Raw genomic sequence first — 19976 nt, 5'->3', positions numbered from 1 at the left:
TTCCCATATTGTTCGAACCCAGTGCATGTGTTGTCAGGCAGGTGGTAACTGTCGATGTCTCCAATGACGATAAAAATTTAGAGATACATAACCCTAACCCCTAGATAGATAGATAGATAGATAGATAGATAGATAGATAGATAGATAGATAGATAGATAGATAGATAGATAGATAGATAGATAGAGGCATCCAGTAGCACACAAAACAGTCAAACACAACAGCATATGAATAATAAAAGGTATCTGTAAAGAAGTATGTTGATCCCATGCTGGGGAAATTCCCTTGATTTGATTGGTGCTTATGTCAAGTATGACCTTATCCGGGTTGAGGTGATCAGGAAATGCTGGTTACACAGATGTTTGTCTCAAACGGGTTAATATCAGAATATTTGTGTCCATGTAAACACGTCGATTGCTTGTTTCAATTGGATTAACATATTTAAATCCCCCCCCTCCTGGTCCTGCCCTCAGTTTCTTTAATTCACATCTCTGACTTATAGCACCTCTGTGAAATGTGCTGCATGAGATGTTTGCCAGACTACAGTATCTGTTTCTATCATCTTCACTGAACTGACTCATGATGTTTCCCACCCCCCCCCCCCCCCCCCCCAGCTCATCTCTCCACCATTCACAGATTTTCTCTCCATTATCTCGATCAGGTTTTGTTCTCATCGCTGTCACCCTCTCATGGGGGAGCGGGGGTGTTGGAAGAGGAGGAGTACAGGAATGAAAATGAGCAAATGATAGGAGAGTAACAAAAAACACCAGAAGATAGCTGAGAGAATAATAGCAAGAATTTATGAATTACCGGTGAAACAGAGTTAAACACACACACACACACACACACACACACACACACACACACACACACACACACACACACGCGCACCTGTGTTTGACATCTCAGTAAAGCATAACAGAGTGTAACAGACATGAGGTGCCTGTTGCCTGCATCAGAGGAGCCCTGCTGAAGCCATTAACGTCACACACACACACACTCACTCACCAACATGCTCCTGTACATGAAACATCCCACACACACACACACACACACACACACACACACACACACACACACACACACACACACACACACACACACACACACACACACACACACACTAAAATCACATTGGTTAAAACACAAATTAGACCAAATGGGTTACTTGGTGAAACAAATGAAGGAAAATTACCCTGAACATGCTTGAATTAAACAGATAATAGAGGGAGATGTGTAAAACCTGACCACAGGCACCATTTGGCGGCTGCCATCTGTGAATAGGTGTGTATGTGTGTGTGTAGTTTGAATAACCTCAATGCTGTGTGCATTATCCTTGTTTAATCCTCAGCTTCTGAAGGAGAAGCGTTTTGCACATAGCATGAAAACTGACGCTTTAGTCTAAATGTTAAATGCTGGAACACATGCCAACTTCTCCATCTATAGATCGACTCGAGACACTCTGTGTGTGATTCACAGCAGATATGAGCTCAACATGCCTTGCACAACTTAATTTCTCAGCCTATTGATGTCATGTTGGCCTAATGGCTGCATGCTAGGATGCAGCAGTTAAACCGCTGCTTATCAGCTGCAGAAACACTTAAGTTTTGGTCGACAACAATGGTCTTTTTCTTCTGTTTCTTCCTGGTGAGCAGGAATGGCTCCATGAAGTGTGGGAGGCGGCTCTGCCACAGCGATATGCCCAACGCAGGGAAGCCGATGTTCATGCTTCATGAAGAAAACACTCATGGCACAGACGCCTTATTAGGGGGAACTTTAGACATCAAGTCTAAGAGATGAAAATGGCTGATACTGGAGGTCGTATTACACAGCTGCCAGGGTCAGAGGGTGTCAGCTGTAAGTGGAGATGAACCAGTAACCTTTTGGTAGAGGACACATGCAAATATCTCTGATGGCTCCAAACATCTTCTGGTTGCTGAAGGCCTCCAACGAGAAGGAAATACCTCCTCAGTGCTGCAAGATTTACTGAAGGATCAGACTTCGAACCAGGAACCATCACTCTGTTGGACCAGTGCACAACTTCCTATACCTTTGATGTGTTTGGCAAATGGAGTGTGGCCATATGTTTTAATACGCCTGCTTCTCCACTCACATGCACACAATCATGTAAGGAATGTCTCCACGGTCAGTCGTTTGCTGCCACACAGAATAAAGCTCTTTGGGACACGGGGTGAGACTCCATGTTTCACACATGTTGTCTGTTAAGGGGAGAAAAGTTGAGGAAGTTAATGACCCTGTCGCCCAGTTAGACATCGCTGGAGGACGGGAGAGCACATGGGCAGAGAAGAGGCATCAATCATGGATAGATGAGTTTACACAAGGAGCTTTAAGACAGGTGAATGGATTATTAGACATCCCGCAGAGACAAATTATCGTATCTAAAACAAATACTTCAGAAAAACTGGAATTAGAAGTATTCTTACCTTTAAGGAGGAGGATGAACTCCAGGCACATCAGGTATTTACGCAGCTCCATTTGTGAAACAGGTTTTAAAACAAGTCTCTCTCTTTTACTTTTCTCTTTTTTCTCTGTTCACAATGTTGTTTCCCCTGAGCTAGAGATGCAGTACATTGGCCTCTACCTGCACACACACATACACCCACTCACAGCCACACACACTCATTCACACACACGCACACTTTTTCAACTCTCTCTTTCCCCCAGAGATGCGTAAAATCCAGTGAAACGGTGCTGCAGTGGCATGTCTGCTGCGCGTATACGTGCGTAAAGCTCCCTTCAGGGGTAACCAGAGAAGCTCGTTGTTATAAATTAAGATTGAATAATTCCAGTCAAGAGGAGGAATCTTGTTTTTGCGCTCGTTCAAGTCCCCGGAGGAGTAAATGAGTGACACCACGGAGGGAACGTGGTCCGTGTGGATGAGGATCAAGGCGAAATCTTAATTGACACCTCAGTGACCCGTGGTTTGGAGCGTGAAAATCGGTGCACCTGTCTCATCCAACAAGAGGCCGCAGTTCAGGGTCACTAAAGCATCACTAATGTGGAACACCTTCACCAACAGTCCATCAGCAGCGCGCCTTTCTCCCTCCGGACTCCTGAGCGCGTCCCTGGAGCTCAAACTCTCCTGTGGACGCGGGCTCCGTTCATCAAGCGCAAAGTTTGAGGTTCCTCTGATAACTTCGCATCCACGATCATGTCCTCTTCTCCTGAAGTGACAAAAAAAGAAAACCCTCCTGTTGTTTGTTCCTCCTCTGCGTCTCTGTCGATGTAAATATGCGGCTCCAGTATAACGGAATTCTCTCCCTTTGAAATGAAAGAGCGCATTTATCCTGAGAGCTGCCCTCCCTCCAGCAGACCTCCTCCATCCAGCAGCAGACTGCTTCACACCGACAAACCCCAAACACACAGCTTCTCTCTCTAAACCTTTCAGATGGCACATTTCTTTCTTTCTTTCTTTCTTTGACAGCTTTGAGGAATATGATTGACCTCTTTGATTTGTTGATAGTTAATTAATACTTATACTATTAACAAGTTAAATTGTAGGTTGCCAGGTCCGTTTCCCTATTTCTCATTTTACTATAACCCGCAATGAAACTTTTGCCAGCCACATTTTTTACATTGCCCCCTGAAATCTGATTACATTTTATTTGTTCTGCTAAAGTTTTATCTGAGTGAAGTGTGCAACAGAGCAACAGAGTAGGTGTCAGTCTGGAGGAGGGTTTACTCTAACCTGGCAACCTTAAAGTTTTTCTGAAAAAGATAAGATAAGATAAGATAATCCTTTACTAGTCCCACTAATAAAGGGGAACTTTGCCGTGCAGCAGCAAATGGGGAGAGTGAAAATACAGACTCAGTTAAAGAAAAAAATCGGTAAACATACAATGTAAGGGAATATAAAAAAAACGAAGGTAATACGTACAATGTAAACTGAATATATGGTAACGCAGTTAAAATGGAAGGTTCGTCGGTCAATATTTCGGCCAAACCGATATATCAATCAGGTTCTAGCCTTTACACTTGGTGACAGAAAGTTAAATTATTCCAAACCAGATTTACCACCTGTTGCTTGAATGTACAGCAGCTCAGGTAACTGTGGACGACATCTGTCTGGTTCCTGGATGACATCCACCAACATGTGAAACACGTGTAACTAATAATATCATGATATCACAATAGTTGCCAGGAAGAAGAATTCTTCATCTTTTTTCTTCCACCTGTATTTTTCTCTGCTATGAAAAGTCTAAATTTCTGATGTGAAAAAAAAGATATATATCAGAAATGATAAAGATATTAATGTTATAATGCAAATCTATCAAGATTCAGGTTTGCAAAACTCATTCAGATTTACAAGGAAAGAAGAATGTGTGAGATGTTTGTGGAGCTAGCACACGCTCAGCACCTTGCTCTCAAGTTTAATGTCAACATACAAGTACAAACTTGTGTCTTTTGTGTGTTAAAACAAGTATTAGAGCTAAATTTTACTTTATTTTAGGAAATATCTTCTCAATAATGTGATTATTTCACTGTTACTTTTGAGTCACCACTTTGATGAAACCACTCCATACTGATGGGAGTTTTCTCTTGACAGCATGACAATACTACCATCTACAGGACATGAGGAGGTACTGAATTGTCTGATGAGAAATAAAGTTGTGATTCGTATGTTCTGATTTCCACTCAGCTATTAACCTATGGGAGATTTAGGACTGACACATTAGATAGTGCTCTCCATACACTGGGCAATTAGAACATACCTCTTTATATAGGATTTTAGTGCTTCTTCTATTTGATATGAATATTTTAAAATGAATAATAATTGTTTTTTTTCAAAAGCTTCCATGTTATATGATCCTGTGACTCTAAATAAACCCTAAATTATATAACTACACTGGACAATTAGAACAGACCTCTATATATTGGATTTTAGCATTTCTTCTATTTTTCAAAATCTTTTTGAATCATTTTGTATTCCAGATTTGGAGCCATATTGGCTAATAGAATGTTGCTTAGTGGACATGGTGTCCATATCCTCCAGTCAAGAATTGGGTGGATTTAAAAGACACAATCCTTTATCCTGTCATAGTAGTGATTGTAGTGTAACCATTGACTGGGAAATCAATATAGTCTTTCAGCACAAATAAGTGGGGCCGCCCATTCCCCGAAATAAACATTTCTGTACATCTTTATTATTTGACAGTTTGCACCCAAAGAGAAATTTACTCTGACCTCTTTTGAAAATAACCACAATGAAATGCTATTTTACTTTTTAATTGTATTGAATTATTTGCTTTGATAATTAATATCTTGTGAAAGATTGGCACCATTATATTAGATTATTCTTCTGTCTGCTCCTTTTCATTCAAGATTTTGTCTATGAATGAAATAAACAAAACTAAAACAAACAAAAAACTAAAAACACACACACAAAACCTACAGACAGTATCACTAAGAATACAACATACAATCAGTCATTACAGATGAATATTAAAGCTGAGTGGATCACATCACTGTCTGGACTGCACTCTGCTCTTACTATCAGCACTGAATTCACCCAACAGAAAATTAAACTGCTCAAATTCAAAACCTTGGAAATTACTGTGAAAACATATAAAATATTATTACTGGTATATCAACAACTTTTACAGTAATCTGCAAGGTTTTGTTATGTTAATGCAATCTTTGGTTATTTTGTTGAGATTTTTGTTTAGCTTGCAAATTCAAAAAAAAAATGTGGCAGCTGTTTAGAGCAGTTATCACGTGTCGCCGCTTGGTGTCGCTATGTTTCAACTTACTCCCCAGTCTGTCTGAGCCTGAACAGCCTCATCAACAGTTTGAATATTTGTCCTTTTTAAATAGCTAATTGAAAAGATCTGTCCAGGACTATTTGTGGCTCAGGATGATCAGGTGATGTCAGATTCACATTATGCTGAATTCATCCTTTCACTTCTGCAGTAATGTTGCTGGACGTCTTTTTCTGTCCTGGGTAAATCAGCTCTCTCAGTCCAGACTCATCATGCTGTGATGGATTTGATAGGAGACCGGGACTCAGGGTGTAATGGGTTCGGAAAGTAAACTCGTAAGTGGACGACACGTCTCAAAATGGGAAGAACTTCATTAGCTTAGATTTATGAACCCACTTGGGAAAAAAGATGGTGATTACTGGATAATTAACCTCAGGTTCTTCATCGCAGCTCAACAGTTACTGCCTGGTTGACATTGGCCTCCATCAGTGTCCTTGGCTTTATTGCCTTGCTCCTCTTCTTTTTTTCTCATGCACCACCTTCATCACAACCAGAGAATCTCGTGGGACGTGTTTGATGATATGTAAACGATCTAAGAAGATTTCACATTCACTACCTGCAGTGACCCGCGTTATCAGTTTTGGGGGCTGGCGGCTGTTGCTGCAACTCGACTGGGAACGTAATCATGCTCACTTGCAGCCATATGCAAAGTCAAATGTGAGAGCTTGCACGCAACCAAACCTCACTGTGCACAACCGCAGATTCCTGCACTGAGGTGGAACCAGTGTGAGCCAACACACACACACCCACACACACACGGTCTGTTTCACACCAGTCAGAGCTGTGCAGGAGCCCATTTACGTCATCACAACAGCACAATAGAGTGAAAATCAAATACAGGTGCCAAGAATACTTTTAGTCATTTTTTTGTTGCCCTTTTTAACCATTTAAGGGACAACTTAATATTTCTGTATAAAAGCGTTAAGTGTTAATTAATTAGAGGTCGGCCTTTTCATCTGTCTCTGATGCATATTTGTTGATTACCTCAAAGATGGAATTGTGCAGTATATTAATCCCTGCTGTTGTATCAGACTCCAGTGACCATGTTAATGTCTTATGCGTGTGTGTCCACCATTTTCCTTTCAAGGAAGAGCAGCAGAAGGAATGTCCACTGGGCGTACTACATTAGTTGGCATGTCCATGGGATATTTTGTCTGCTGGATGATCAGTAAATCAGTGTCTGTTTTCTAGATGGATAGATGGAGGGCAGCAGGAGCCCACAACACCATGGTGTTACATATTATTAGTGTAGTACAGTGGCTTTGACTTGTGGGCAGGGTTGACAGTAGTGACAGTGTAGTGTCAGCGGACGAGCCTGTTTTCTGTCTGTCACCAGGTGCTCCGGAGGTGTCACTCCGGTTGGGTTTGGCCGGAGCTGTGCCAAAATCTGACTCCACACTGGGCCTATTGATCTGCTCCCAGGAAAGCTGCACTGTGTTGATATTTCATTGGTTTCAAGTTTCAAGCTTTATTTGTCATATGCAGTCAACACAGGGTCAAGGCATTGGAGAAGAAGAAACCAGTCAGCTCAGCAGTGCAATAGTTTAATTAAAAACAAAAGCCTGTTGTGTGTCTTTTTTTCATAGCAGTCGTGCGTCCTCCACCTCTGCCTCTCGGAGTATTTTGAGATATGGCTTTATCGGCCGATGTGTGCATTAAGACAAATTGGCAATGATTACTAAGATATGATTGTCAAACCCTTATGTAATTTGAGGCTTGATATATTATAGTGTAAAGATAAACTTTATTATAAATAGCTGAACATAAAAAGACCAAAGATAATAAACACCTCTTTTAAGTAAAACACTGATACTGAAATGTCTGTGAAATGCTCATATCGGCCAATTTTTTATCGGCCAACCAGTAAATCAGTTGGGGTCTCCACACCACAGCACACCTCTGTTGTCAGCTATGACGTGCTGGTATGCTCGGGCCTCGCTGCCGTCTGGAGCTGGTCAGAGGAGGAAGGAGATTGAAAGGGTGAGGGAGGGAGAGGAGGAAGGAGAACAGAGAGAGAGGGAGAGAGGGTGACAAGCTGAACCTCATGTAGGCAGTAATCAGATGCAGGCTCTCACTAAAAGTAACACTGATCTAACTCCAGCTCTTAGCTCTAATCTTTTTCCTCTCACAGCTTGATGCATACCCTCATATCCACATTGTTCTGTGTGAAGAATCAGCTGATCCACAACAAACGCACATTAGTGGAGGTATGCTTGTGTGTGTTTATATTTACAGTGAGCCGATCCTATAAAAGAAGAGTGACTACAACAACTGCTGCTATCTTTAACTGCTATTTACTACATCCTATGGCTGTACATTAAATTACTTCACATGAAGTATTTTTGCACTCTCAATCCATTTTTCGACTTTTCTGGTTTGCACTACTCTCATCCGATCCACCGTGTTTTGAGTACTTAACATGTTGCGTACTTATATGTTTTAGATTTTTTGCGTACTTATATGTTCTGTCTACTTATATGTTTACACTGGGGATCAGAGAGAAACAGCATTTCAATCCCGTCTATGTTCTGTACATTTGGCCGAATTGACGATAAAGTTGACTTGGACTTTGAAAAGTGCACTTACAACTTTGTGTACTTTAGTGACTCCTGCTGGTCACTTACCAAAATGCAGTGTTTGGGCATTGACTTTGTGTTTCCTGTGTATCAGGAAGCTTGTCTCAGATAGACACCTGGAACTGTCACGTGAGCGTCAGTGAAGCCCATCCTGTGCCATCCTTCATTCACAGCCCATGAGAAGGTCTTGTCTGTGAGTTTACACATAGTGACATGATGTCTCTTTGACATGAGCACATTCTGTTGAACACATGTATGTAAATGATCTCTGGTGGATATGCTGGGCATCTGGTTATGAAGATTTAACTTTCCTTTAGTTTCCTACATGTGTTCTAGCAGTGATCCATGTAGGATACATTCTTTATTTTTCAGTACAAAGAAGTAATTTGGTTGGTTTTGGAATGAGCAGCTCAGCGATCACTTAGAAGTGTTTTACTGTTGTGGTGAGAAAGTAGAGGCCCTGGGTAATGTTTGGTTTGAATGAAGTGTTTCAACCTTCAAGAGCTGTGTCAAACACATGTGAACTAGACTAGGGACACTTAGAGAGCACACCTCCTCCAAGGCCCAACATCCCCCTTCAATTTAATCAAGCGGCACCAAACTTTACACACTTGTAGATATCAGTTACCTAAATATGCCTCTTTTCATCATGATCAGTGTAGCATTCCCTGGGAAATCTGTGAAAATGTCAAAAGTCTTTAAATGTTTAAAATTGAATGGGATCTTTCTTGGCCCATGTCTCATTCTTCCACCAAGTTTAGTTGGGATTGCGTTCAGGGGTGTTTGTGTAATCCTGCTGAAGAGCAATAAGCAATAAAAAAAAACTACAGGAACATTTTATGTATAAAAAGTTAAAAAGAGGGTAAAATTGTGAAATATGTGCAATATGTCACAGATTGTGCAGAAGCATATGTGCAAAGTACACAAAGGTGAGAGCTACAGTCAGGGTTGCATGCTGAGAAAACTCAGTGCACTCAGTGGTCACTTCATGTTCAGCTTTACCATCTAATACAATCTACTTGACCTGTAATGTTCTGTTCCTGACAGCGACTTATAGGTTTTTATTAATTTGATATGTTTCAGCTTTGAGATCATGTGATAGAGTTGTGCTGAGCTGCATTATATTGACAAGTGTTTCTCATATTCCTCCTTAAATAAAACCGACAATATAACGCAGTCCAGTACAACACCAGCTTCAACTATGACCTCAGTTCCAAAGATTGCATCTTCAAATATCTTTCATCTTCTCTCTCTCCCTCCCTGTGTCTATCCAGAGGTCAGCGTTAGTCTGTAATCACTCTTCTTATTAAATTCTTCTTGTCCACAAAGACTTCATTCAGCCCACCTCCGATATACTGTGAACCCATTGTCCCACAGTTAATGGTGGAGTAGGATGCTGATGCCAGACCAGTGATATCAGTCTGTGAGCTGATGGTAAATCTGTAGACTTTGTGTAAACCTGTTGCCCGTTTGTGTGTCAGTGAGTGAATCCTCTTTTGTATTTAATTTGACGTTTAGTTAAAAGGAAGCGTTTCGTCCTCACCTCACCTCCTCCACTCTGACTCAGCTTCTCCATCGCCCCCGCTTTTTGATTTTATTCTCTTTAATGGAAGGATCCTCCCCCCAGACATAGAAGAGGGGAGGATTTAAAGTCCTGTGTGTGGTTCAAAGAGCCGAGGTGCCAAACATATACTCTTGATTTCCAGACTTCTCCCCGTGACCTTGACTGCATGCCTTCCCCACTCTCTCATGTCTCTCCTGTGTCTCGGTGACTCAGCCTCTTGACTTAGAAAGAAGGGAATTTTAGGATCATACGGGTAATGCAGTTTCTTTCCACCGCTGTGGTCATGTCTTTGTCTGCGTTTGTCTGATAATCTGCAGGATCACGCAAAAACTACTGGACAGTTTACCACGAAATTTGGGAGGATGCAGTACGGGTCAATTTTGGTGGGGATCTGGATCAAGGGGGGTGATCCAAGATATTTAAAATAAAAAATAAAAACATGTATCTTAATGGAAAAAAGGCAAGTTAAGGGGACTGGTATTTATGAGTGTGTGTAATTGCGCACAGATACAAATTCAAATCCGGATCTAGTGAATCTAAATGTCGTTTCATAAGGGGACTGTCGGGCCTTGGTGGAGGAATGTGCTCTGTGTGTGAGATTTTAGTTTCTGTATGTGAATGTGTCTAAAACTGTGGGTTTATGTGCATGTGAAGGAAGTGTGTGTGTGTGTGTGTGTGTGGTATGCCCTCATGCCTACTATTCTTGACCAATCTTTTACAAGAGGCCTCAGAGGTTCCTGGGTGGTCTAATTGCGTTTGCCACAGGAGATTGGTGCACTTTCACCGCTGTTGTGTGTGTGTGTGTGTGTGTGTGTGTGTGTGTGTGTGTGTGTGTGTGTGTGTGTGTGTGTGTGTGTGTGTGTGTGTGTGTGTGTGTGTGTGTGTGTGTGTGTGTGTGTGTGTGTGTGTGTGTGTGTGTGTCAGTTGCCTTGTGGGTGTGCGTGGGTGTAAATCAATATCCTCACGGGTGACAGGACTGTGTGTGTGTGTGTGTGCATGTGTATGTGCAACATCAGACTTGCCGCGAAGCTTGTGCCTCTTTTTTTACCCAGCATGCTCTGCTGCATCACCCGCTGCAGGGCATCTTCACTACAAGCCACTTCTTTACAATCTAACTCAGAATGCACTTGACCCACATGGCAAAAATGTCTTCAACCAGATCACAAATCACCCGTCGTGCCTTTTGTGACACACACACACACACTCAAGTATGCAGACGAGTACACACACTCCACTCCTCCCCTGCACATAAGTCATCTATCAAACTGCACCCTGACTCGGCCGTGGCCCCCGGGGCCCCTAAGCTAGTCTGCTCTGACACAAACGTTGGGTTTCTATTCAGATATCTGCAGATTGTCTGTGGTTACCTTGTTAGGATATCACGTGAAGAGCATGAGTTGTGTGTAGGAATATTCATTTACATACAGGTGTTTCCTATTTTGTCGATATGCATGTGAATAAGTGAATATTTCTGTTTCTTGTTAAGTTTTCTGCCAAGCCAACCAACAGCAGGGATAACGATGCTAGCAGGGACGTCAGCAGCAGAGATGGCGAGCTCAGTTTAGTTTGTTCTTGTTTTGAATGCGGCTCTTCTTGTCCTTCATGTTTGAGGAGTTTTGTCTCTGCACCTTTCGGGTGAGTGTTTTTATGAGCTGCATGTACAGTGTGGGCGTTTGATGGAAGGACGTGAAGAGTTCCCGGAATGTGTGTTTTTAGTTTGGTATGTGAATATGTGTGTTTTTTTTTTTCACAGGGGGGTACGGTGAAGGCTGGGTGTTTTGAAGGGGGCCAGACAGCTGCCTTTTACTGCCCCAGGGGGTAATAAACAGAGAGGGAGGGGTAGTTATTTACCCCTTTTTATTAGGGCAGGAGGCAGAGGAAGAGACTTTATTGGGGTCACACTGTAACTACACACAGCTGCAGGGCAAAAAGAGAAATAAAGAGGAGATACTTTGTTTAAAAGGAGCAGTTTTAGCATCCCTAAATCCCTCGCTCAGGAATCCGTCCCGATCTAGTTTTTACTTGTGTGTGTGTGTGTGTGTGTGTGTGTGTGTGTGTGTGTGTGTGTGTGTGTGTGTGTGTGTGTGTGTGTGTGTGTGTGTGTGTGTGTGTGTGTGTGTGTGTGTGTGTGTGTGTGTGTGTGTGTGTGTGTGTGAGAGAGCCGTGGGTCATCCCATCCATCTTTCTCTCCCCAGCCCCTTTTCCAGGTCCCTGAGCGGCCCACTCCTTGTTAAGCACATCTGCCGTCAATCAGCTCGACCCTGTAATCCAATTGGTATTTCCTGCTATTGGGAACACGCCCCCTGATGCTCGGCCTCTGACCATTTGCTGATTGGTCCAAAAACGTTCCCGGGTCGACCTCTGTTTGTGTCATCACCCTGCTTGGTTACCATAACAACAGATGGAGTGTTGTGCAAGGTCACACTTCAAAAGAGGAATAGCTCAAAGTTAAGTAAATTAAAATGAACAATGGTTCAAAGTAATATCTTACATCTACTTTTTTTTGGAACCTCCTCTTATTCAGGCCCCCAGCCAAATTACTTGTATTTGGGCAGCTGTGGCTTAGGAGGTAGAGTGGGACGTCCACTAATCAAAGGGTCAGGGATTCAATCCCAGTCTTCCCCCCCGTTCCAAGTCCTTTGGGTGCCTGGTTTACTGAACTTAAGTTCTGCCCATAGATACAGTATATGAATGTGTGCCTGAATGTGTGGAGGGCAAAACTTTACTGTGAAGCACTTTGAGTGAAAGTCAAGACAAGAAAAGCACCATCTAAATATAGACCATTCAGCTAAGCAATGTAAACGTGAGTAAAACTATGTATCGTAAAGCAGAACAACTTAATTAGATTGGTTCACAAATATAATTTAGCTCTTTATACTTTTTATTATGCAGAAGGTGAAAAAAAGAGGTGCAGTTAAAGGTATCTATCCTGCAAGAATTAAATTCTGTTTTGTTAAAAAATTGGAAGAACTATGTTGTCGAGTCTGTCTTGCCGAGAAGTTTTCTGAAAACATTGACACCACTATCGAATCGGGTAACGACACAGACGTGGAAGTATTTCTTGATACTCTACTCCAACTCTCAACAAGAAACTGAATGAGAGTTTCCCAAAATGTCAAACCATCATTCCTAGTCAAGCTGTGTTTTCTTTTCTTTTTTACCAGAAAAATATGAACCAAATAAAACTGAATGACAAAAGAAACAAAAATAAAGTAGAGGGTTTAATTCTGTTATTGCTGCAGCTGTCTGTGTGTGTGTGTGTGTGTTGCTTTGCATGCCAGGGAAAGTTGCAGGATGAGCAGATTTAAATGAAATGTGTACTGAAAGTGAGCAGAGACAGAAAAATGAAGCGGAAACATAATGAGGGCATGTGGCACAGAGATGATTGACAGAGAGGGAGAGGAGGAAGGGACGGACGGGAAGACAGAAAAACTGTGAGAGGGAAAATGGCAGGGAGGGTTACAGACAAGTTATTCTAGTGGCAGACAGCTGTCAGAAAGCCTAAAATAAAATGGAGCCATCTAATGTGCACATATTCCACAGCTACACTCACAAACCATAAAACATAGGCAACGTTAAGTGCTGTTAATCATTTTCAGCGCAGGAGAGACAGTGGACAACGTCACGCTGAGTTAATATCGTGCTTTATTGTTCTCCCATAGAAAGTTTCCAATGATCACATTTCATATAAAAGACACACAAAGTAAAAACCGTAGCAGTACTGTATCCGCCTCTAGTGTAGTAATAAATATAAAATGTCATCATGAGAAAAAGGTTAGAGTTGTTGGACAGGGCTGAAGGAGCAGAGAGGAGGGACTCATCGAAACTGACCTGAAACTGCAAGAGCTCATAGATTGGTTTACACTTCTACAAATATAGTCTCGCACCTCTTCTGCTGACACACACACACACACACACACACACACACACACACAGACACACACACACACACATGATGCCAAATACATGAGCTTTCACTGATCAAATCAAGCATACAATCAACATTTTTGTGTATAAAACCCAGCGGGTCACGTGCGATGGAGCTGGAAAGACGGATAAGTCAGAAGCTAAGACTGTTCTAGATCTGTGACATACTAGATACAATTACCACACTTAATGTCGTGAAGCTAACAGAGATACTGGAATTAAACTACGGACTAGATCTGCCATCGCCACCTCGACAAAGCGGAGGGGTGGGTGACCCAAGTGGTGATGCAGGAGAGAGGGAAGGACGAAAAGTGCTCGTGTTCATTGTCGCTCGTAGACTCTGGTGCAAATCACATCATCAGCTCTCATGGTCTGAAAGGAAAAAAGAGAATGTGTTTTAATATGGATGCAGTCTGCAAACTCATTTTAAAAGTTAATTATGTGTTTATAACAAGCCATCCAAACCTCCAAACTGAGCTAATTCCCGGTCTTTTCAGCATTTATATCACCGTGCCAAACTCTTAAATGAAAATTAATTTACGGGAAGTTGAGTTGAGTAAAAATGCTCTGCTCAGCAACTCTCCTGCCGGTGTCTTAAAAAAACTGTTGTGGGTTTAGACTTGGCTTAGATTTGAACTCGAGTGCCAACCCTCCAGCATCGCCCTATAAATCCTTGTTCTATTTACAGTTTGTTCAATTCAAAAATAATTTGCTCCATAGAGGATTGTGTTTGTGTGTTTGTGTGTTTGTGTGTGTGTGTGTGTGTGTGTGTGTGTGTGTGTGTGTGTGTGTGCATGTTGATACCAACTCGGGTCAATGAGTTATTTGTAAAACGTCTTGTTTGAACAGGTCTTAATAACCTGTATTATCAGCTGGGTGGGGTTTCTTATTACATATCGTTCTGTTTGTGGGCAGACTGTCAGTAGCAGGACGAAAGGATGAAAACATGTGAAAATTATTGGAGAAAAAAAACTAAAATCATAAATTATTTTATTAAAATACTATTTAAATAAAATAGTATTTTATTTAAATAGTAAAATAATTATTGGTTATTCCCTGTTCTCTTTGGATTTTGATGAGATGCTGTTTTCATGACTTTTCATGGCTTTATGCTTTTTGTAATCTCGAATTGTGACATGCTCTCATCTTCTGACAGAAAAATTATACATATAGTGTCAACTTGTTTTACAAATGGCTTAGTAATAAAATACTTGTACCTACCGGCAAAAAGCATCAGTACAAGATATGAAAGGTCAGATGAAATTGGTGTAAATATGAGATACCAGTCTAGCTCGTGGTCTGTGATCTACAGTGAAGTCGTAACCTTTTGGTTTCTGAATCTAAACTCTGCCTCAGTGGATATTTTGTGTAAATGTACCAGGATCAGTTTTCCGTCATTGGTGATCTCTCGGGTCCAGGATGTCTTAGGCCCCTCTCCTTTCTGCAGAGTCTGGTCACAGCTGATCTTACTGTCTGTTTCCCAACGAGGCAAACTCTGTGGACAGAGAGAAGATGAACAAATATGGTAATTATTTCATGTATTGATAGATGGATGCATACAATCCCATTCTTAGGGAAGGGGAGATGATGAGGGAGCGGCTGATGGTGAGAGAAAACAACTAAGGTGGAGCAAGGCGATCACTGAGAGGTGATAATTTGTGATGCGCTCATCGTTAGTACAGCAAAGCGCTGGCTGGTCGCATGTGTTTGCTTTGGAGACGGCCAAACAGAGGCCATCTATGGGAAAACGGGCCGAGCAATGAGGAGAATTAGGGAGGGACGGGGGGCAGGAAAGGGCAAGAAGGGGGAATGGAGTGAAGACGGGAAGTTGAAAGGGGGTCGTAAAGAGTGTGAAGGAGCGCTGTGTAGCATGATAGGCCTTCAGGGACCAAAGGGAGGGGTAAAGATATGCTATCAGTCCAAATATGATGAAAAGCCAAATGAAACAGATTGATGTAATCTGGACAGCTCCCTCCCCACACACCCATTACTGCTGTGTGTGTTTTAGTTACGTGTGTGTGAGTCCGTCTGCATATGCAGAGAAAGAAGAACTGAGAGAAGGTTTAGGAATACGTGTCTGTGCGTTGTGTACCGTGCAGGGGCGTCCGTCCACCGTGCACTCGTTGAACTCCTGTCCCACGGTGAAGGTGATGTGGGTGGTGCGGACTGTGGTTGAGGTTATGATCGACAGAGTCTCTCCATCCTGTGTGATCTCCACCTGTGGCTTGGAGGCTGCCTTCACCGCGATCTTACGCAGCATCACATTCACATCTAAAAAACAGTTAAAGTAAGACAAGGAGATGATGGTAAGACTTTGTAAGCGGAGATATGGGGTTCGTATAAAGGTCACCACTCACAAGGACACAAGTAAACACTTGTGTTGTGGTTACGTGGAATGAATATTCCCATGCAAACAGTAAACACCGGGAGGTGAACTCGGTTCATGAGGACAGTTTGTTTTTGTGTTAATAATTGGTTAATAGTTCCTTAAGGAGCCAGACAAATTATACAAAAGAACAGGCTGTGTGTTTGTGTGTGTGTGTTTTGCGCACTCAGGGTAACAGGAGCAGCCTTGCATCGCACAGCTCTGTCCAATAATGACAGAGGAAACAATGAGATCATATGACAAAGCATGCCCAGCACATCTGCATTCCCCTCCAGACTTGATTATCTTTGCGTGTACACACACACACACACACACACACACACACACACACACACACTCACAGATTTTGTCTGACTATGTGCGTGTGTGTATTATAGAGTATGACGTCTCCCAGAGGAGGCAGGGAGGGAGAGAACCAGGTTTTACAGGACGTGGAGTCAGCTTTACTTCTGAATAATCATTGTTTTTGCACAATTTATCCACATTTATAAGCCCCGGAGTAACACAAAAAAACTGTACAAATACCCTTTTTTGTTTCCAGCTGATGATAAATGCCTCCTGCCATAAACTCCTTTTTTTTACCAATAGAAAATTACACATATGAGAATGAGAATAAATATTTTGAGAGAAAACATTTCAAAAGCACAGTCCGGACACTGAAAAAGATAAGGAGGGAAACTGATGATCCAGCGTGGGAAAAGGGAGGAACAGGGAGCAGACCGGTGTGGACTGATGGAGGGAGAGAGGGAGAGAGGAGGAGGGGGGAGGAGGGGGAGAGAGCCAGACAGATGAGGGGCAGTGGTCTGTGTGTGGTGTGTGAAGATTTCTGCCCAAGTGTGAGGGGAAGTGTGTGTACGTCGACCAGTGTGTATCTGCCGTCGAGTTGGGTTTCGCACTTCTCACCTCTCACACATTCCCACCTGTCACCAAGGGTAAATATATACATACTGAGAAATGCACAGTCATTCGGCATGCATCAGGCTGCTTACTGTGTGTACTGCATGTACTGGATATACATCTGCGTGTGTGTGTGTGCATTTTCATTGTCTTATGTACGTTTTATGCAAATTTCATTGTGTCTAAGTGCAAGAACGTCAATATGATTGAATGATGAATTCGATTTTTGTTGAGTTGAAGGTATCTTAAGTATTTTTACTACTTGAATTAAAAGCTACTGCTTCCTCTACATTTTACTGCGAAATTACTGCACTTTTTACTCAGCTCCTAGTAAAAAGTCAAACATTAGCTTTTTAGTGTTTACACAAATTTTTTTTAATCTATTTTATACAGTTTGTACCATTTTTGAAATTTTACCATCATGATAGGATTACAATGTATTGATGATTTCGGAAATTGACGGATTGTTAAATAATGGAGATTAGGGTTAATTGCAGCCCTATTTCAAATAATTTTGTGGATTCAACACCCAATTTTCAGATAATTTAAAAAAAAGACAAACCTTGAAATGTGAGTAAAACATCTCTAAATACATTAGAATACTGACATGCCTTGTAGCTGTCGAGACCTTTGGTGAAAAAGTAACTGAGCAGAATATCCTTCCTAAACGTTTTGATTATTCCAGGCAACAAACTGACGGTAACTGACATCTGTTTGGCCTGGGGACCATTTAGGGTTCAACAGAAGGAGCTGAAGCTTCTCAAGTATCTACCAGTTGTTAGACGTTAGAAAATTACCTCAACAGACTTTAGCAAACCTGTGACCAAAATGCTTAAATTCACACAGACCTGCCTGCATGAGGACACACACCCACTGACAGACGGACGGTCAGGGTCACAGGTCAAAGAGCAGAGGGCAGAGGAAGCATTTGGGACACTGGGATGACAGGGAGCAGAGGGGAGGAAAGAAGAAGTGAAGAGAGGATGGAGGGGAGGAGGAGGAGGAGGAGGAGGGTGGGTGGGTGCTGACAGGCTGTGTCCAGCTGTGATCTTTTCCCCAATGAAACCAGGGGCCATTCCTCTCTGTCAGTCAGGCCGATGCAGAGGGAAGTTATATAGGACACATGCTGTGATGCATGTCTGTGGCTGTCCGTGTGTGTGTGTGTGTGTGTGTTAGTGAGGTAGTGAGAGAAAGAATCTATTTGCTAAAGTACAACAGTGTGTGTGGAGTTTAACATCTTACATTTCACATCGAGAGCGTGCACGTCATCTTTCTTATGGATATCGAACTCTGCTTCGCTCTTTCTCACACACACACAAACTCAGTCGTGCGTCCATGACTTCACAGGACATTACATTGACTTACATTGATTATCTTGAGACTTAACAATAGTTACTACTTAACTAACCCCAACTCAACCTAAACATAACCTTGTGTGTCTTTACTTTGAAATTTATGGATTTAGTTTATTGGAACTTGCTTTTTGTTCCCATAAGGAAAACAAGTCCCCATAATGTGACTGTGTTTTTGTAGGTCCCCTCAACATGAGTAATACCTGAATACCTGGACCACACACACACACACACACACACACACACACACACACACACACACACACACACACACACACACACACACTCACATACATACACAGGAGGAGATGGAGATAAATTCAACTGTAACTGGGACATCTGTCAATAAAGAAAATTATTACTCAGAATAAAGTGAATTAAGCTTCATATTAAAAGTTGAGGTTGAGGGAATGAGACAGATGATGATATGAATTCCAGGTGTGCACTGGCAACTAACGCAATGGAAATGGATTATTAACGACAGACGGCTCTCTCTTGTTCTCGCACACACACACACACACACACACACACACTGTCTCTCTCTTTCTCTCTCTCTTACACACACACACACACACACACACCACGCGCGCGCGCGCGCACGCACAGAGACGCTTGCCTGTAGACTACAATTGTGCAGTGATGGGGCAGGACGCACAGTGGGTCTCAGCAGCAGGTGTTTGTTCTCGGGCCGGACTGTCACTTCAGATAAGGATGTGACTGTCCAGCACTGTATCGTGTCACAACGGTCTTCCCCGACACACACAAACACACAAACCGAGGCTTTGACACAGACAGATGTGCCGCCGTTTGTCTCTATTGTGTTAGCAGGGGAGGCCAAAGGGGGAGAGGAGAGAAAAAGGGGTGAGTCTGGCCAGGGGCCAAGCACTGAGTTTTGGGTCGAGCAGAATGACAAAGAGCCCCCCCACCCATGCGGTACAGAGGGTGATCCTCCCCTGGTGCACGGACACAGAAAGATTTGACCCACAATGTGCTGAGATAGAAAGCTACAGTTTGAGCTGACACATCTGATCTGTGTCATCAAGCAGAAATAAAAGCGTCACGAGAAACCGCCCTTGCGCAACAAAAAAAATGAGTCAAGCTGCTAACAAGAGTTTTTCGTTAAATCAGCATCACTTACTCAACGCTTTCAAGAGTTCCTCGAAGTTCTCAGAGCTCTTCATCTCCCAGCGTCCGGCGAAATCAGGGATTTTGCGCTCCATGTTCTGCTGCAGGTAGTTTGCGTATTGAGGCGAACTGTCAGGTCCAAGTCTGCAGGTCCGTGCGCTGCTGCTGGTGCTGGTGCGCGTCTGTGCGTCCAATAGGCTTCACTTGTCCCGTCTGAATCTGGTCTGGGTGTGTGGGTGAACCCGGTGGATTGACTGTCCACTTACCTCTGTCCTCTGGATGAGCGGTGGACTGTAAAAGAGCTCTTCTCTCATCAATGCGCCGGTGCACGTTATGAGCGGCTGCGCTCCAAATGAATGGCACAGAAAGCA

General features: G+C 42.6%; 2 protein-coding genes across 2 annotated transcripts in view; both read right to left on the bottom strand.

The window, feature by feature from the left end:
- The window catches only part of itga10 (integrin, alpha 10), a 27419-nt gene extending 24069 nt beyond the window's left edge, over positions 1–3350 (bottom strand). Inside the window, exon 1 of the mRNA XM_034610718.1 lies at positions 2443–3350. Coding sequence (XP_034466609.1) covers positions 2443–2494 — 52 coding nt within the window. The 5' untranslated portion in view covers positions 2495–3350. The remainder of the gene's footprint in view (positions 1–2442) is intronic.
- crabp2a (cellular retinoic acid binding protein 2, a) overlaps positions 1–19976 on the bottom strand; it is a 23182-nt gene extending 3206 nt beyond the window's left edge. The window contains exons 1-4 of the mRNA XM_034610724.1: positions 19619–19976; positions 15938–16116; positions 15224–15340; positions 13951–14217 (exon numbers count right to left, since the gene is read on the bottom strand). Coding sequence (XP_034466615.1) covers positions 14167–14217; positions 15224–15340; positions 15938–16116; positions 19619–19700 — 429 coding nt within the window. The 5' untranslated portion in view covers positions 19701–19976 and the 3' untranslated portion in view covers positions 13951–14166. The remainder of the gene's footprint in view (positions 1–13950; positions 14218–15223; positions 15341–15937; positions 16117–19618) is intronic.

This window comes from Hippoglossus hippoglossus, chromosome 16, assembly GCF_009819705.1.
Source record: "Hippoglossus hippoglossus isolate fHipHip1 chromosome 16, fHipHip1.pri, whole genome shotgun sequence".
Classification (NCBI taxonomy): Eukaryota; Metazoa; Chordata; class Actinopteri; order Pleuronectiformes; family Pleuronectidae; genus Hippoglossus; species Hippoglossus hippoglossus.
Note: the sequence above shows the minus strand (reverse complement) of the source record. Positions and strands in the feature narration are given on the sequence as shown.